The 20,436-nt window shown below is 37.6% G+C and overlaps 1 protein-coding gene and 1 long non-coding RNA gene across 2 annotated transcripts in view; one reads left to right on the top strand and one right to left on the bottom strand.

The window, feature by feature from the left end:
• LOC136844372 (uncharacterized) overlaps positions 1–20,436 on the top strand; it is a 190,057-nt gene that overhangs the window by 22,943 nt on the left and 146,678 nt on the right. The window lies entirely within an intron of this gene.
• LOC136844204 (PE-PGRS family protein PE_PGRS26-like) lies at positions 2,007–4,359 on the bottom strand. Its single transcript, XM_067113221.1, has one exon. The coding sequence runs from the start codon at positions 3,628–3,630 to the stop codon at positions 2,461–2,463; it is 1,170 nt and encodes a 389-aa protein (XP_066969322.1). The 5' UTR covers positions 3,631–4,359; the 3' UTR covers positions 2,007–2,460.

The following is a 20,436-nucleotide window of genomic DNA, read 5'->3' as shown; positions in this document are numbered from 1 at the left end:
GCGCTTGGCCTTTGGCGTAAATTCTATATTCTATTGTATTCACCAAAAAATCTAGTCTGCGTGTTGCTCGACAAATTTTACGAATGTGTTTCAGTTTAATGTACAGACCATAAGTTGTTTATGCAGAATAGTTATGCATTACAGAATTGTAATAACTAAGAATTAAGACTACATGTCCACCCATGAGTTTTGTTCCAGATGATTTCTCTGTTTTAGATAGGAAATTATTTCCCTGACTTCTTTGTCAAGCGATTAATATGATATCGATACTTAGGAATTATAGTGGGAAACCCGTTACAATAACTCGTGTGGTAAAAGATTAAGTCAGTCAAAATATTGCCCCTGACTATGCTATTTTATGCCTCATGCAAAGTAAAAAGTGGGATTTTTCCCGGATGCATTTTTGTATATGTAAAGATGGCTAATTCGCTGTTACTGTGGCTAGAGTTAATTAAGCAGTTGTTATTCGCTTCCTCGTTTATTTTGTAAATTCTTAAACGTGTTGTTAATTAGACATTGATAACAAACTTTTTCCCTGGTCGTTTTGAACTCAATTTTGATTGATTTGTCTAAAATGAGATATTTCTACCTGTTGTTAATTAGCCATTTTCTTATGGTCTATTTTAACTCCTCTTGATTTTTAGAAACTGGTATTGGTTATCCAATGTTAAGTTTTCAAAGCAACCTGCGACCCTGTCGTTTAATGTCAGAATTATATTGACAGAACACGTAATCTGATATTTTCAAAAAGTATAACCGGATTCCTATTACCCTGCACTCTTCAAGTCAAATTAAACAAGTAATTAATGCGCCGAATTTTCTTCGGCGCAAGCGAGTTTTCTGTACAGCGTATAATCATGGCCACCGAAAGTAGATCTATCTTTCGTGATCTCGGCATAATGCTGTATGAGCAGCGGCCCATGTAACATTACCCACGAGCCGATGGTGGTCTGTCCTATATCGTTGCCAGACGCACGATCATGGCTAACTTTAACCTTAAGTAAAATAAAAACTACTTAGGCTAGAGGGCTGCAATTTGATATGTGTGATGATTGGAGGGTGGATGATTAATATACCAGTTTGCAGCCATCTAGCCTCAGTAGTTTTTAAGATCTGAGGGCGGACAGAATAAGTGCGGACGGACAGACAAAGCCGGCACAGTAGTTTTTTTTTTTTTTTTTTTGCATAAAACTAAAACTCTTAACCTTGCCCTTGTTTATCTGTAACACACTCATCCAACTTAATTAGACATGGACTGAGGAATTTCCCTGGAGGCAGTTCTAACACTTTGCTTAATATACCTAAATTTAGCTAGTTTTTCCAACTTTCTATTTCAACTTACAAGTGACGAGGGCTGCAGTTGCTAAGAGTGATGTGCTACCTCCGTAGAGTATGTTGCTGCTTTCCTTGCAAGTTTAGAATTGAGAAGAATAATCATACGGCAACAACTGCTAGTATCAGAATAGTATTTACAATTATGGATTGACGCTCAGGCAGTGTCGTACGAACAAATTTCAGGCATATTTGAGCATCTCGTCCCAAAACTGACATTTACAATTAATGATTGACGCTCCAGGCAGTGTCTTACGAGCAAATTTCAGGCATATTTGAGCATCTCGTCCCAAAACTGATTGACGCTCCAGGCAGTGTCTTACGAGCAAATTTCGGGCATATTTGAGCATCTCGTCCCAAAACTGACATTTACAATTAATGATTGACGCTCCAGGCAGTGTCTTACGAGCAAATTTCAGGCATATTTTAGCATCTCGTCCCAAAACTGACATTTACAATTATGGATTGACGCTCCAGGCAGTGTCGCACGAACAAATTTCAGCCATATTTGAGCATCTCGTCCCGAAACTGACATTTACAATTAATGATTGACGCTCCAGGCAGTGTCTTACGAGCAAATTTCAGGCATATTTTAGCATCTCGTCCCAAAACTGACCCAGTATTGGCTTAGGTGTACGATTTTGAACATGATTTGAATTTTGGAGCTCAGCAGGGAAAATATTTGCTAATTGGTGGTAAGATACTAAAAGAAGCCAAAGAAATTCCCTCGATATTTTTATCAGAGTTAAAAGTAACTTAACTTAACATTTTCTTTTACGTCATTCTCCCTTACCTCCTCTGTATATTCATCAGGTATTATGTATTTTTTTTTTATTTTAGTCCCTTTGCTTCACCTTGAAATATTTTTTAAAAGTATTTTACGATTTTATTTATAGCTTATATTCAATTTATATAGTTGGTTATTTCTTGTAAAATAAGACAAAATTGTAACTACCTGTTTATTAATTTTTTTTAATTGAGGATTAATAAGTTTTATGACATTAGCATTGAAATAAAGTTTCCATTCGTGGAGTGATTAGAAAATATTGACATTTTTGATTCGTCATATGCAAAACATCTGTATTGCTACACAAACGTTTATTTCCCGCGTGCCGCCGCAGGAAACACCTACCGGCCAATGCCAAGGGGTGGCTTGCACACGTGCTCCTCCAAGCAGACGTCGTAGCAGCACTTGTCAATGCCGCTACATGCACCGTCGCTGGAGCAAGTTATGGGCGGACCGAAGCTTCGAATTGGTGGGCAGGCCGGCCTGACTGGAGGACACTGACCTGGCTTGACAATTCCAACAAACGACTGTGGCTGGTTGACGTTTTCACAGCAGTAGGCTTGACCCTGCGGTGTCCTGCACCAATAGCGACAGGTGCTGCTTGGTGGTCCTGCAGACCCAATGGCCACGCTCTGAGGGATAGCGCCATTCACGAACCCGGTAGTGAGTCCAGGGGCATGTGCATGAATAGCGGTCCCAAGGGCTCCTCCATGGATTGCTGTCCCTAGGGGTGCCCCATGAATAGCATTCCCTAGGGATCCCCCATGGATAGGACTTCCTAGGGGTCCCCCATGAATAGCATTCCCTAGGGATACCCCATGGATAGGACTTCCTAGGGCACCCCCATGAATAGGACTTCCTAGGGATCCCCCATGGATAGGACTTCCTAGGGGTCCCCCATGAATAGCATTTCCGGGGGATCCCCCATGGATAGGACTTCCTAGGGGTCCCCCATGAATAGCATTCCCTAGGGATCCCCCATGGATAGTACTTCCTAGGGCACCCCCATGAATAGGACTTCCTGGAGCTCCCCCATGAATAGGGTTTCCTAGGGCTCCCCCGTGAAAAGCGCTCCCAAGGGATTCTCCATGGACAGCACTGCTAGGGGGTCCAAAAAGCCCGCCAAAGTTACCCTGTGCCTCAAAGCCAGCCTGGAACCCAGAACCTCCGATATGTTGCGGAGCGCCAGGAAATTTGTTACTTATCCTGCCAGCAGTTCCTCTCGTGCGTCCTTGGATGCTGCTGGTGCTGGTGCTGGTGCTTGGCAGGTCGCGGAAGGCGTCTGACGTCTTAATGTTTGTTTTTGTGATGATGATGTTGGTTTTTTTGACTTTCATTTCTTCATCTTCATCTTCGTCCTCATCTTGATTCTCAGTGACTGGATTTCGGTCCTTCAGGTCTGTGGCCCATTCGTGAGATCCGATCCTAGACCCTTCGTCGTCGTCGTCGTCATCGTCGTCTGCAACAGCCACGACGACCAGAACGGCGAAGAAGATCCCAACGAACTTCATCTGTTGGAATGAGTGACTTGTATATTTCACCAGTTATTTAAAGTTCACATTGTTGCACATTTATTAAGGGCGCTGTAAAAGTTGTTTAGCTTGGTCGCCTCTTTAATAGGCTCAGTGAAGTGGGGGCTGATTTAATGTTAACAAAAAATTTGGAAAAAGTTGAGAGGAATAAAACTGAATTGGCGGAAGTAATTTAAATAGTTCAGAAATATTTCAATAAAAAAAATATGGGAGAAGGTTACCCTTAATTAATGAGATGAATCATTGGTATTAAAGTACTTGGTTTTGTAAAGAGTAGAAGCAGAATGTGATATGCATTTTTTTTTTAATTTGAAAAGATTAAATTTCTCTCCCTTCCTCGCTCTCTGCTCTGGAAAACGCAAGCTCAAGATATGTATTTGTACGTTGAAGTGTTATATATTTCTTTTTAAAATTATCGCTGTTAATTTTGTAGGTATGCTATTCCGTGTCTGGCAGTTTTTTTTTTTTTACCGATGTTGTTGTTATTATTATGATTAATATTGACAAAAGGTCTACGAGCATGCACGTTTCATTTGATAATGGCTGAAAAAGACCCATTAAAGTGAAGTTTTCTTGATACTTTTCTTGTTTTATATACATTTTTACAGAACATTGAAAGATACTTCTCAAAGATTATGGTATCCCAAGCTGTTATCCTCGGTGTTCATGTGATCAAGATCCAAATGCATGTGATATGATTTTCAGTTAGGTGATCTGTTTACATATACGAGTATCTCGTAGCCCTTGATTTCGTCCACAGTCTGGCGTATACCTCCACGGGGTCCTCGTTTTACCTTTGCCTTCTTTCTATTTGGGGATATTCAACAATACTTTTCCTGGTCCTTAGATGTGAAACCTGTTGGACAGTTTTACATCTGAATATATATATATATATATATATATATATATATATATATATATATATATATATATATATATATAATATATATGTACTATATATATATATATATATATATATATATATATATATATATATATATTATATACCTTATATATATATATATATATATATATATATATATATATATGTGTATATATATATATATATATATATATATATATATATATATATATATATATATATATATATATATATATATATATGTTTCCTAAGGAGTCAACATGCTGTCAAAGATCTATCATGGGGATCCATTTCCTCATAAATACTTTGATAGTCTATTTCTTCAGTACACTCAAGTTTAAACGTTTCATATACAGACGATTTTATGAGCACGACTGGTAGGGAAATAACGCTGAACAAATCTGAGACACGGGAAATTCGATAGTTATTTTTGAACTTATACCCAGGATGCAAAAAATCATTCCTTTAGCTTTGTAGAATAAACTGCAACGCCATTCCAAATTGTGATAAGCTTTTCTAGGTACCTATTAATATTAATATAAGAAAGTACCCATTCACTTTAATTTGCGTTTTTTAGGAACTAATTTGTTGTGGATGCTTGCCATTGCTTTGCGTTTTTTTTTTTTTATGTACAACGGACTGTGGACGAGATCTTTAGTGGCATATAAACAGGAGGTCACCGGACTTGAAAGCATTAGGTGCTGTCCAAGAGCAAGAGCCAGTGCTGGCATAAGGCCAGCTTAAACTAACCCAACAACAGCGGACTGACAACTATATCACAAGGCCCTTCTAAAGATGATAGCAAGAGCTGTCGTAAGCTGATAATAGTATTTTTAATTTGTTCATCTGTAAAAATGCATATTAATAAAAAACGTACACCGCAAATTAAAGTGAATGGGTATTTTCTCATATTAATGTCAGTAGGTCACTAGGTAAGCTTATCACAATTTAGAATGACGTGGCAGTTTGTTATTCTACAAAGCTAAAGGAATAATTTTGTGCATCCTGGGTATAACTATCGAATTTCCTGTGCATCTCAGATTTGATCAACGTTATTTCCTTACCAGTCGTGCTCATAAAATCGTCTGTATATGAAACGTTTAGACTTGAGTTTACTGAAGAAATAGACTATCACAGTATTTATGAGGAAATGGATCTCCATGATAGATCTTGGCAGGATGCTGACTCCTTAGGAAACACACACACATACATATATATATATATATATATAGAGTATATATATATATATATATAATATATATATATATGTGTGTGTGTGTGTGTATGTGTGTGTACATTCAGATGTAAAAATCACATCATTTATCAATCCCTGTATACGCATTCATAAAGTTAGCATTAAAATAAACACACGCACATACACACACACACACACACACACACACACATATATATATATATATATATATATATATATATATATATATATATATATATATATATTTAAAATGTTTGTCAGTATATATTTATGTTGTATTATATGAAAGATTACCTAATCAGGGGATAGCTGATAAATAACAAAAATGCTCACTGGTACTTTGTATATTGTATTTGTGTTTTAGTCAGTCTTTAACAGATCTTGCTTGTTTTTGTGTACTTCTGGGCATTCCATTCCGTGAGTGCTTGCTTTGCAAGTGAAAGGCCTTTCAGGCTTGTTTGATACGAATTTCCAACACAGTATATACATTATAATAATCGTTCTGTCACCTTCGTCAGATTTAGTAGACAACTTAGGATTGTCTTTGTGTAATGTTTGGTTATATGAAACATTGTTTTATTTTTCACTTCTTGATGTCGATTAATATTGCTTGATTGATTCTTTTTGAAGGCAACAGCTTCATCAGATGTTCTGAAGTAAAAAAGCCTTTTAGATATTCAAGAGAACGTTTTTGGCAAAAAGATTGTCAAAAAATATTTTCATTGCTGTTTTAACGTGAAGTGCATGCTTACGCAATAATATATAGCATTAGTTTTATGGAAGTGAGAGAGAGAGAGAGAGAGAGAGAGAGAGAGAGAGAGAGAGAGAGAGAGAGAGAGAGAGAGAGATTAACGCATTCTTGAATGGAGAATGCAGCACCTGGTGTCATTGTGCTTGCATCCGTCATTTATATCCAAGACAATGCGGCGTCCTTGGATCCGGGACCTTTTTTAATACCCTTAATAACGCCGTTTCGACATCCTAGGCGTTTCACAAAGCATCCTTTGTACCGCCACCTTCCGTTGAACGCAGGAATAAGGAAGTCTAACCACTGATATACCGTAATGGCGTAATGACACTTTTGATCGCCTGTTTTTACGATAATAGGGTTGTAGTTTAATGTGAATTGGCTTATTAAAAATAATGAGTTTTTTGCATTTTTTTGAATATATAAACAGTATATATGTGTGTATGTATATATATATGTGTGTGTGTATAAACCTATATATATATATATATATATATATATATATATATATATATATATATATATATATATATATATATATATATATATATATATATATATATATATTATATATATATATATATACTGTATATATACATATACATATATATATATATATGTAGTATATATACATACATACATATGTATATATACACATATATACATATATATGTCAAACGTACACCTTACTGAAGTGTTGGAAAGTCAGAGTAGAGATAGACGTAACTGGTGCTACATTCAGTGGAGTGGAAAAGGTCGGAAGTAACAAAATGCCACTTATATTGGAGTGATTGGCGCAGTAAGGGTGAGAAGGATAGACGATCTGCTGATCATCCTTCTTTGAAAATGTATGAAGTGATTCTGCTGGGACTCTGGAGTCATTCCTGGCTCCGCCGGAGCCGATCCTGTCTTCGGGAATTCTTGCTGATCCCTGGGCACAGCAATTGATGTGTCTGGATTCTGCTGGGATTTTGGAGCCATTCCTGGCTTTGCTGGAGCCGATCCTGTCTTCGGAATGCTTGCTCATCCTCGGACACAATAATTGATGTGTCTGGATTCCGAGCCCATGGGCCCACGGAGCTGCTTCAGTCTTTAGAATTCTTGCTGATTCTTGAAAGTTGAGTCATGTCCAGTGTGTGGTAATTACAACATCCTTCACCCCTCTTAATCATTAATATATATATATATATATATATATATATATATATATATATATATATATATATATATATATATATATATATATATATATATATATATATATAATCTCAGAAGAGGGAATTCTTATGGAGTCCCAGGAGTATCAAGGGCCTAATAAATCTCCACACACATACACACACACACACACACATGTGTATACACTAGCGGATCGGGGGGGCCACCTGGACACGTCCCCCCCCCCATGAAAAATAATGATAAAATAATAATATTGAATATTTAGGTAATAATAACATAAATAAATATAAAAAATGTGAAAAAATAAAAAAAATCGACTAAAGTTTGTTTAAACTTGATGCCCTCATAATTAAAAAAAGTTGTTGATAAATATAAGGAAAATTAGTATTCAGTTTTAAACATGTTTCTGCAATTTGAATGGGTAAGATTCCTTATATCTTATGGTAAGTATTTGGCTCTAGTCTGTGACCGCGTGATCCTGGATTTTCCTGGATTACCCTTTTATTTAATACCCTTGGCTATTAACCATATAGTTTCATGTGATGCGCTTTCTTATCTCTTGTAGATTAGGTCTATGGTTTTGCTTTGTGACTACTTGATCCAGTTATCAGGATTATCTTTCTGTTTATTACCCTATCACAACTGGCCATTTTGACATTCTTGTTCTTTTATTTGCACAACCTTCATTCATCATGTATTATTTATTTTTAGGCGATGCATGGAATAAACGTAAGCACTTTGCTGAACTTCTACCTGTCATTTTCCTGTAAGGATTCGCTTATACTGAAGTCAAGTGCATCTACTTGATGTTTTAAGCACACACACATATATACCATATATATATATATATATATATATATATATATATATATATATATATATATATATATATATATATATATATATATATATATACACACACACACATATATATACACACACACACTCACAAGCATTAAGCTACAAATGTCTTTTAATATCCAATTCGCTCTACCTCGGAAATAATATATTTTCATAAATGTTACCCGAAGGGAAATTTTTTTGTTGATGATAAGTTCGTTGTCTCGTGGGCTCGAACCACGAAAGACAAGAACTCAGGACTACAGTGACGCCTTAAGCCACAAGGCTGTGTGGATGACTGTAGTCCTGAGTTCTTGTCTTCCGTGGTTCGATCCCACGAGACGACGAACTTATTATCAACTAAAAAATTACCCTTCGGATTAGCCTAACATATATGAAAATATATTATTACCGAGGTAGAGCGAATTGGATATTAAAGGACATTTGTAGCTTAATGCTTGTATATGAATCACGGTGATGTGATAAAATTCTTTCATATATATATATATATATATATATATATATATATATATATATATATATATATATATATATATATATATATAGATATATATATATATATATATATATATATATATATATATATATATATATATATATATATATATATATATATATATATATTTTATATACGTGTGTGTGATGGGTGTTAGGAATGGGCTGTTGAAATAGCTGTGGTTAACATGATGTTTTGTAGCCAACTTACATTTAGTCTGAGGTCTGTCTTCATTACCGTTATGTACAGAAACAAGGGTCACACCAGTCATTTTAATACCAGCGGAAGCTCCGAGTTCATTACTGGATCGGCGGTGTTTAACTTCTCAAGCGAGCTATTGTAGGACCGTATCGTTTTCATTCTTATTCTTTCATTTATGGTATATTTAAATAAGGTTATAGAGTCTTAGCATTTCATTATTCTTTCATGGTTTGGAGATTTAATTGCGCTCTTCATCTAAGGGATCCAGTATTTAATTACATTTTCCATGGTGGAACCTTTAGTAACGTTAGGTACCAGACATTTAAGCGCCGTTAATTACAATTGTCGTTTACTTGGGCATCCAAGGATACCTGATACTATTATGGGAGTGTTTTTATTTCCTACATCGAGGACGGAGCTTCCTTAAAAAGGCCGTCATATAAGTGTTGTTTTTATGGGTGCCTTAATACTTAATTAATTTATCCTGGATGAAATGCTGGTAAACATTAAACATCTAAGCGCCTCACTTTCAATCCTTATTCAGGATATTTTGATAAGGACAATTATTTAAACGTTTCAGGGTTTCACTCCTTATTGAGGATATTTTGATAAGGCCAGCTATTTAAATGTTTCTGGATATCAGCGTTTTTTCGTTAGTGGGTAAAATGGTCACTTATTTTTCCCCTGCCTCATCAAACATTCTCGTAGAAGGATTGTGCTGTCAGAAGGCATTATCGAAGGGTGCTTGTATCATCTCCTCGGCTCCTAACCGCACCAAGATTTTAGTCATATTTCAACCCTTCCTGTTTCCTTTCTTCCATCCGAACCTCTAAAAATATGTTACTTCTTTGTGCAACTGTGGGGTTTTCTCGCAGTTTCACCTGTAGTTGCTATATTTCATCTCATTTATTTTCTGAATGTCTTTGTGTCTTGCGATGTAACCTCTCCAGTCCCCACTTTCCAATGTCTTAAGGCCTTGATGGCTGGAGGCGGGCCAGAGCATGGGTTTATTCGTTCATCACCCACATTCCAAGTTGTGTAGCAGGCAGAATCTCTGCCCCTGATTAGTGAAATGCAAACGGAAAAGTTTCAAAGAGACTTACGAACTCCGTCATCCTCCTCTGCAGCAACTTCAAAGTAGTACATTCCCTTCAACAATAGGTAATGAGACTCTTAGCTCGTGTGAACCAAACATACATTGTGCTGCTGCTTTAAGAATGCCGAAGGAATCAAAATAAATAATTATACTTTAGTTTAACCAGACCACTGAGATGATTAACAGCTCTCCTAGGGCTGGCCCGAAGGATTAGATTTATTTTACGTGGCTAAGAACCAATTGGTTACCTAGCAACGGGACCTACAGCTTATTGTGGAATCCGAACCACACTATAGCGAAAATTGAATTATGTACCTAATTTATAAAAAGTACAAAGTCTATCATCCTCCCAGGGCAGGGTCGTCCAAGTTGTTTAGTCATAGGGCCACTCTTGAAACAACAAAAAGTCATTCGGGCCACCTGTGTGTACGCATGTGTGATGTGTGTGTGTATATACAGTATATATATATATATATATATATATATATATATATATATATATAAATCCCATCGTTTGAAAATATGATGTAACACAAACGACGCGAATGAAACTTTTCCTTGTAGTTACTGATTTTCCAAGGAATATTTCTTTTATTCAGGATAAGCGGTAAATGTGATTTTTATGATATGAAAGATAGAAATATACTTTTGCTTATTTTTCTCTGGCGGGCCACTTTCAAAACCCAACGGGCCACTTTTGGACGGCACTGTCCTAGGGCATATGATGAAAACAAAACCAATATTAACAAAGGCACTCATGGGAAGTCATGTATATATTGGCCACTCGCAGATGCAGTAACCTCACAAGATAAGCCCTACAAGGAAAATGGTCAAAGAAAACAATGTTGATTATATTTACAAGCTGCCGGACATTGCTTCTAGTGTTGAACAGTTACAGACATTATTTCGGGACAGATTTCAATATAATATCTCCAGAAAACTGAAACTGATGACATCATACAATCATCGGAACTTGACTGTTTTGGACTTGTTGATTTTCATTATTATTGGAATTTCCATCAATAATTGATCGGACAATTTTTTTTTTTGAGCTTTGAAGCCATTCGCTTAAACCTGCCGAAAGTTTGCGTAGGTTGCAAATATTTATAAAGAAAACTAAAAATGTTTAGTTGTCCATAAATGCCTAAAATGTGTCTTCATAGTCTACATAGTCAGTTTTACTATCAAAATGAGTGTAAGTTAAAACTTACAAACTGCAGACAACACCTTCTGCAGTAGAAAAAAATTTAAACGAAAGTAAAGCTGCAGACGATATGCACGTTGGTTCGAAGTACAGAGGAAACTGAAAATCACATTATAAATACTTGAATTATTATTTTTAAATTTTCTGTCATGAATACTTACACAACTGTATTAAAAATTGTGAACATGTTTAAAAATTACTGTTCGCAAAAGAACTACGTATCTGCGGGTTTTTTTTTGTTTGGGGTGGGGACGCCAGCGCTTTGTCTAAGCTCCCAGCCTCGTACAAGTGATTAGTAGTTTACAGGGCTGTCTCATTTTTTTTAGTGTGATACAGCTGTAAAATTTGTAATTCAGTCGTGGCCCAAAAATATAAAGCTCTTAGTGCTGCTAAAAGTGCTACCAAGAGGCCAAAGAAAGTGGAGACCCAGCAAGATAAGAGTACATTGCTAGATTGTTATCCGTATCGTGGATACATGCTGAGGTTGCCTCCATTACAGCATCAGTGAGCTGACTGTGCAGTACACGCATATGAAGGAAAAGTCAATTTGGGCACTTGTTACAGTTACATCAGCAGTACAACAATGTTGCCTCACACGCAAAATTCCTCTATCGCTCGGGCGGAACCAGTACTTTCCTGTCGGTGCAAGATTGCTATAGAAAACGAAGCAGTTGAGAAAAAGCTGTGTCCATATGTGAATCCATAAGGAAAGTAGAGGGCAAAGGACCCACCTCTGCAAATTTAATGCTAGTAAAGGCTGGTTTGATAATTTCAGGAGGGTTAGACTTCCGAATGTAAAGATTTCAGGAGAAGCAGCTGCTGCTGATGGAGAGGCAACTAAGGAGTTTCTAGGCTAAATAAAGTCGTAGAGAGCAAAAACGTATACTGGAGTAGGTATTCAGTGCCAATGAAACCGCTCGGTTCTGAAGAACGCCACAGAAAAAAAGTATACCATAGTTTAACCAGACCACTGAGCTGATTATCAGCTCTCCTAGGGCTGGGCCGAAGGATTAGATTTATTTTACGTGGCTAAGAACCAATTGGTTATCTAGCAACGGGACCTACAGCTTATTGTGAAATCCGAACCACATTATAGCGAGAAATGAATTTCTATCACCAGAAATAAATTTCTCTAATTCATCATTGGCCGGTCGGAGAATCGAACGCAGAATATCACAGAGGCAAGAGCTTGTGCAATAGGTGCTGGATTGGGTGGTCTTCTTGCATTCATGTAAATACTGTATATCATGGTGAGGCTTTGTTCAGTACTAGCTCATTGAGGGATTGAGGAATCATTGATATCCCGCATGGAAATTTTAAGCAACTGATCCACGCTTGGTGAACTTAAGCAAAAACCTTTAGTTGAAAAACTTCAGTCCAGCCCTTGAGAAATGGAAAACTTCGGATCACACATGGGATGGCTAACATAATCATAATCAAGGTTTAATGAGACTACATATTTGACATATGTATTACACTCTTAGGTACAGTACTTGTGGCAAAGTGGCGATGGAGACGGATCCCAGTGTGTCAAATGGAGCTAACAGTGGAATTTGTTTTTTTTTAATCAGCTGTCCTTTTTTAAATAAAGAGATTAGACCTACCTCATTGCTTGATAGATTCTTGAGTGAGGTAGTAAGCGATGCTTGTAATAGTAACAAGCAAATGTTTTCAAGAAAGTTGGTTTTAATGATAAATTTTAGTTATCTCCTTGATTTCTAGCTTTGCTTGAATTTTATGAATTTTATCTAGTACTAGTATAGATATTCTTACTTGCTTTAAAGCCTCCTGTTCGGCTTTATTGCCTAGATTTGATCTGTCATGCATTAATTCTCTGACCAGGAATGTAAAAATTAGGCGTTGTGGAAAGTCTGTAAAATATATTTTAGAGTTTAGGCTTTTTACAAAATATACATGCGTTGCACTTACTTATCATTAGGATTGTACAAGCTTTTATTAGAATATTAAAAAATAAAAACTTAATGCGTTCATATGAATGAAACAGAACTACCGTCCAAATCCAAGAGGGGGCTTGCAGACATGCTGCTGCAGACAGGTGTCAAAGCAGCACTTGTCAACACCACCACAGGCACCATCATTGGAGCAGGATGCAGGTGGCTGGAAGCTCCTGACAGGTGGGCAGACGGGGCGGACAGGTGGGCAGAGTCCAGGTTTGACTACTACAGCGAAGCTCTGTGGCTCGTGGGCGCTCTCACAGCAGTAAGCCTGACCCTGGGGCGTCCTGCACCAATAGCGGCAGTCACTTGGTGGCCTAACAGCACCAATACCACCAATAGCAGGAACACCGGGCACTATGCCACCAAGCCCACCGATGCCACCTACAGAACCAAAGGAGAGGGGTATGTTGAAGAATCTTTGGTTTCCTGTTCCACTCGTTCTTCCCTCAACTTGTGTTTTATCTTTAATGTTGCCATTGCCTTTATTGTCTACACTTACCTGACTCACACCATTATTAGCAGCAGTTGCTTGGACTGCATTAAAATGTGCCTGGATTTTTCCATTATTATCCTTAGTTACTTGGCCTGAATGTTGGACACCAGCGGTTACTCTGCTTGCGCCATTAGCAGTGACAGTTAACTGGCTTGCGTCAGCATCAGTAGCTACATGGCCAACATCATTGACATTACCAGTTGGCACATTGACTTTCATTTTTTTAAGACCATCGTTATTGGAGGGAATTGCTTGATGATCATTAGAATCGGCATGGCCTACACGATTGACGCTAGCAGTTGTCTGAGTTGCACGATGCCCGTTAGCCATAGCCTGATTTGTATGATGACCGATAGAAGTTTCTTGGTGCGCACCATTATCACCAGAAGTCAGCTGGCGTAGACCATTGAAGTTTCCAAAAAAGTTCCCTTGGCTTGCATGACTAGCATCATTTTGCTGAAGTGCTCGATGATTATTACCATCGGCCTGAATTGCATGATGGTCACCACTGACTTTCATATTTTTATGACCGTCGTTATTGGAGTGACTTGCATGATGAACACTGGTATTTGCCTGACCAGCACGTTCAACATTAGCAGTTGCCTGAATTGCATGATGGTCATTACCATTGACTTGAATATTTTTATGACCGTCGTTACTGGAATGAATTGCATGATGAACATTAGTATTTGCCTGACCAACACGATCAACATTAGCAGTTGCATGAATTGCATGATGATCATTACCATTGACTTGAACATTTTTATGACCGTCGTTATTGGAGTGAATTGCATGATGAACATTAGTATTTGCCTGATCAACACGATCAACACTACCAGTTGTCTGAAATGCATGATGCCCGTTAGCACTAGCTGGGATTGTATGGTGACCAGTAACAGTTGCCTGGTGTGCACCATTGTCATGATTAATTGACTTGCTTACACCTTTATCAGTTACCTGGCTGTCACCTTTAAAATTACCCAAAATGTTTTCATGACCTGCATGACTGGAATCAGTTTGCTGAATTGTATGTTGATTATTAGCAATGGACTGAATTGCATGATGATTATTAGCATCGGACTGAATTGCATGATGATTATTAGCACTGGACTGAATTGCATGAAGATTATTGGCATTGGGCTGAATTGCATGATGATTATTGGCATTGGACTGAATTGCGTGATGATGATTATTAGTATTGGGCTGAATTGCATGATGATTATTAGCACTGGACTGAATTGCATGTTGATTATTAGCATTGGGCTGAATTGCTTGATGATTATTAGCATCGGACTGAACTGCATGATGATTATTAGCATTGACTGTAATTTCTTTCTGACCATCGTTATTGAACTGAATTGCATGATGCCTATTAGCACTGGTGGGATCTTTATGTTGACTATTAGTCAATGCCTGGATTGCATGGTAACCATTGGAATTGCCCTGAGTTACATGAATGCTATTAGAATGGCCTTGGATTGCAGGATGAACATTAGGATTGGCGTGACCTACTCTGTTAACAGAAGCAGTGGCCTGACCTGAACGATCAACACTAGCAATTGCGTGGATTGTATGATGATCATTGGTGGCTTGAACATCATGATTAACATTAGAACTGGCATGGCTTACTCGAGGACCATTACTGTTGGCTTGAACTGCATCAGCATTTACATGACTTTCACGATCGCTACCGTGAATTGAGTGAATTTCATGTTGGCCATTATTGTTGGACTGAGTTGCATGATTAACATTACCGTTGACGGAAATTGCACCATTTTCATTATTTTTTCCACTGACGTGTTGCTGACTTAACCCATTGTTGTATACATTTCTTTGGCCAGTAGTGGCACCTTGCCAGCTAGCGCTAAAACTTTGCTGTCCCACCCTGTTCACGCTTGCTACTCCCTGGGTAGCACCGCTACCATGTTCGTTGTCACCATTGTTCATTTCATTGCCTTCCGTTTCAGACCCATTTTCATGACCATCAGCAGAGGATTCTTTGCCTTTCCTTCGTTCATCAGCATTTTCTCCATCGGTGCCAGTGCTTCCAAATTTCCCCCGATTAGCGTCGAGGCCGTCTTCGTTCTCTCGGCCTGCACCGTTATTGTCGTCCCCTGCATTTTCGTACTTCTCATGTTGGCTCTGCTCTGTTTCATTCCCTTCGCCATTTTCATTGTCATTACCTTCATTTTCGTTTTCTTCGTTTTCCGACACAAAGTTGAAACTACCGGTGCCATCGCCCAGCAAAAGTCCTCCGTTGAAGTCGGTGTTATCTCCGAGGTCCTCGTTGTTGGAAAAGGCAAATGGAGATGATCTGCCTTCTGATGCCCAGAGCACCAGAACTGCAGTGCTCAGCCACACTAACCTCATCTGTGAATGAGAGAGTACACTGCTATACGAATGTTATTTTGTTGTTATCGAATGCCTAGTAGGATTATTTGGCAATTTGTTTGTTTGTTTGTGTTCAGGGGACGATTTAACATTACCTAGAGTTTTAGAAAGGTTGATTTTATTATTTTTGGAGTGCTGAAAGGAAATAATTTAATCACATGACATTTATAATAATATTCTTTAACAAAGAAACGTTTTTAGGCAGACTGTATGCTATGGCGGATCGTAAATATACACTAATGAACGACACTGAATGATGAATATATATAAATAATACTTAGATATCAGAATATAGTTCTTGCCATATTCATGTTTAGATTATTTATTTTATGATATGTGGAAGTAAATTTGGCTGCTAAAGACGATGGTTTGGTGGGAGTAAGGTAAGATCTGATAATTTTATCGTGACGTAATGGTGGAAAACCGTAAATGTTGGGCTCCTGTTCCTGACTATCACGCTTGATATTGTAAACCCCAGGATATTCATTCCAGAAATTTATATTTTAATCTTGTCTGTGCTCTGGAAATTTTGCTTGAGAACATATGGCCTTTGGACATATGCCATTAGAATATAATGATGATAGCAATTTGCAGTACTGAAAGAAAATTATTTTGCTTTTGCAAGGGCTCTTCGATCTTTCGATGCACAGATGTAAGCATTCAAAGTCTTGCTTCATAATTTATTAGAATAGAAACCCTTAAGGTAAAGAAAAAAATGTAACTTGGCCCCAGGCGATAAGTGGCCTAGCCATTGCTGTACATTTTAATGGGTATTAAGGATTGAGAACTCTGTTAATGATCATTCTTACAAAAATAATGGGTCGGGAAATTAGCATGCAGTGAAGTTTCATAAACGAATTTTAAATGGAAAGAGTCATTCATGTATAGATCTGATTGACGGCATTTTGAAGGGAATTGAGCTTGAAGTTCATAATCCAAAAGGCATTTATCTTAGAAATAATCATTAGTGCTTTGTCATAAAAGCATTTTGGGTGCTAAGCAAAGATGCAGTGTTCTCTAGGCAATGCTAATATTTTGATGTCTTCAGCCTCCTCAGAGAACAGTTCTGTGCTAAAATGGAAAACTGCAGGATCTGCAAAATTTTCGAAATTAAGATGTGCTCACCTATTGGGCTCGTGAAACATAAAATACACAAGTTACTGCAGTTTCAGAATGATTCTTCAGTGCTTTCCACGAGTATTTAAGGGGTCCCATATGCAGTATTTGCACAATCAGTAGTAAGGCAAGGGAAAACTGCAGTATTTACCATTTTTCTCAGTTTCGTATTTTTGTAGATACTGCGGTCTTCCAATTTAGGCAGAATTTGTCGACCAAGGTGTGCTTAGGTCTGTCACCAAATGCGTTTTGATGTAAATTAGTCATGTTCTTTTGGTCAGAAAGCATTGCTATGAGAAGTGTGCACGCCGCAGCAATTCATAGATCATTATAATTGTGTAGCCTTCCATCAGAAATATTGTGATTGGGAATAAGCAAGTTGTGCTCAGTCATAAAGCATTGAATGGGAAACTTACTTCTAGAATTGTCAAAAAAAAAAAAAAAGAAAAAAAAAAGCACGATATCACAGTTTGTTTAAATAATCGTATTAGTAGCGATTACGGTTGTAATCCAGTGACGTTTATGCGTCAGTGCGCTCCTATAATGTGACGCAGTCCTTAATTTGCATGTTAAGATATGTCGGAATCTGTCGATATTAGCATTTCCCAGATGTCAGTGCTTTATTTTGTCAATTCGTGTAATGTAAGTTTTTTCATGTTCCGTTATTTGGTGAATTAGTCCTCTATCCAGCGTCCAGAAAAAGAAGTGATACCTAATATTGTTCAAAGTTGATTTTTTTTTTTTTGCGCGCTAATTACTCTCATCTGCGTAAAATATATATTGCGAATTCCTTCGCAACAGATGTATTTACTGTGTGTATTCACTGTAGATTATAGATTCTTATTCTGCCTTTATATTCTTGAGTCGGATTATTCCAAAGTAATGGCGGACATTCTCTCTTTGGTCTAAAATCGAAAATCGAGTTCCTTTGACGTCCTGAGTTTATCAAAGCTTTACTAGTCCTCGTATATGGCATTAAATTTTTTTCCCTCAACTGCACACATTCCGCACGAACCACCAATTAAGTATGGTTGTTCAATATCTTCATCATCAACGTCAACACGCACTAGGTTGCATCACTTTTAGTTTTCTGTAAAAGAACACTATTGTGCCGGCTTTGTCAGTCCGTCAGCACTTGTTTCTGTCCGCACTCTTTTCTGTCCGCCTTCAGCTCTTAAAAACTACTAAGGCTAGAGAGTTGCAAATTGGTATGTTGATCATCCACCCTCCAGTCATCAAACATACCAAATTGCAGCCGTCTAGCCTCAGTAGTTTTTATTTTATTTAAGGTTAAAGTTAGCCATAATCGTGCATCTGGCAACGATATAGCACAGGCCACCACCCGGCCATGGTTAAAGTTTGTTGGGCCGCGGCTCATACAGCATTATACCAAGACCACCGAAAGATAGACCTATTTTCGGTGGTCTTGATTACACGCTGCACAGAAAACTCGATTGCGCCGAAGAAACTTGGGCGCATTTTTTACTTTTTTGTGTGTAACCACTAATGTTTGTTGTTGCAGTAGAGCGATTTAAGCGTCCAGTAACTAACCTTTTGCGCAGGCGAATTTTCGTAGGCAGGTAGAATCAGTTGTGTGCCGACGTCCGTCTACAGGCTCCTTTATATATCTCTGACTGAAAATGTCTCTCATAAAAAAAACCTATTTTCGGCCTTCGGTTTTCGAAGTTTCCTGGTGACCTTTTTATTTTCCCATTTGCAACCCATCCCTCATATATGCTAATAATAAAAAGCCTAATGAACAGTAGATGTTGATCAAAATACCACTTGCTTCAATCCTTGGGGTGCTGACAAACATACTTCCTGTGTGATAAAAAAGCTAAATTTATAGATGATTTAGATTTGCGTATATTACGGTTAGATTTGTGTTCGTTTACCTGGATGTTGATTTGTACTGTAGTATATTTGAATGTTACTGATTGCTAACTTTTCTTGTTGTTGATGACCTACGTCGTTGTGACGCCAGTTTATTATACAAACGGGACAGTCAGTTCATTAACTTGTTCTCAAATAAGTAAATCCCCGAAGGGGGGTTGGTACCGTCAGTGCACCTCACGTGGTGCACTGTAGGCATTGCTTAAGGGTCTTTGCAGCGTCCTTTGGACCCCTAGTTGGAACCGCTTTCATTCCTTTCACTGTAACTCCGTTCATATTCTCTTTCTTCCATCTGACTTTCCACCTCTCTAAGTTTTCCTCCCGCTACACCTTTTAAACCTTCTTACTTTCAATTTCTCTTTCATCTCTAAATGACCTCATAGGTGCCAGAACTTGGCCTCTGGTCCATATTCTATATTATTTTCTATTCTATTCACATAAACACATAGGTTTCATATAGCCTCTTTATCTATTTGACATTAAGCGTTTTTTTTGTATTTCAGCTGTTACGGGGCACTAAGAGAATGTGTCGTAAAGTTTCAAATATTAGAGTTATAGTAAAGAGGAACGAAATTCTAAAGCTGATTTTTTCTTAGAGATTCTTAGCTGTTCGGAGTAAGGTGTCAATCGTTATTTGTAAATAATCCGGCTTTTTGTTTTATAAAATTGTACGAATGTGGGATTGACGCTTCATTATGTATTTCATAGTATCTGTCTCTAGATTTAGAGACTAAAATTTCAGCTTCGACAATGACAATAATGGTTTTCTCTCCTCCTCCTCCTCCTCCTCCTCCTCCTCCTACTACTACTACTACTACTACTACTACTACGGTTATTTTGCTAAAATGGCATTTATTAATTAATTGTATCCTTCTCCGCTTTTCTTCTTCATCATATTATTATTATTACCTTTATTGACAATGTGTTGGTAGGATCACGTGAAACATAATGAACGTATTTTTAAGAGTTATTCGCCATATGTGGGTCCCAGTCTGTATCTTCATTCTGGATTCATTTATTGCAAAGTGTCACTGATATATATTCAAAGAATTA

The sequence above is a fragment of the Macrobrachium rosenbergii genome, chromosome 12 (genome assembly GCF_040412425.1).
Source record: "Macrobrachium rosenbergii isolate ZJJX-2024 chromosome 12, ASM4041242v1, whole genome shotgun sequence".
NCBI classification, from domain to species: domain Eukaryota; kingdom Metazoa; phylum Arthropoda; class Malacostraca; order Decapoda; family Palaemonidae; genus Macrobrachium; species Macrobrachium rosenbergii.
Note: the sequence above shows the minus strand (reverse complement) of the source record. Positions and strands in the feature narration are given on the sequence as shown.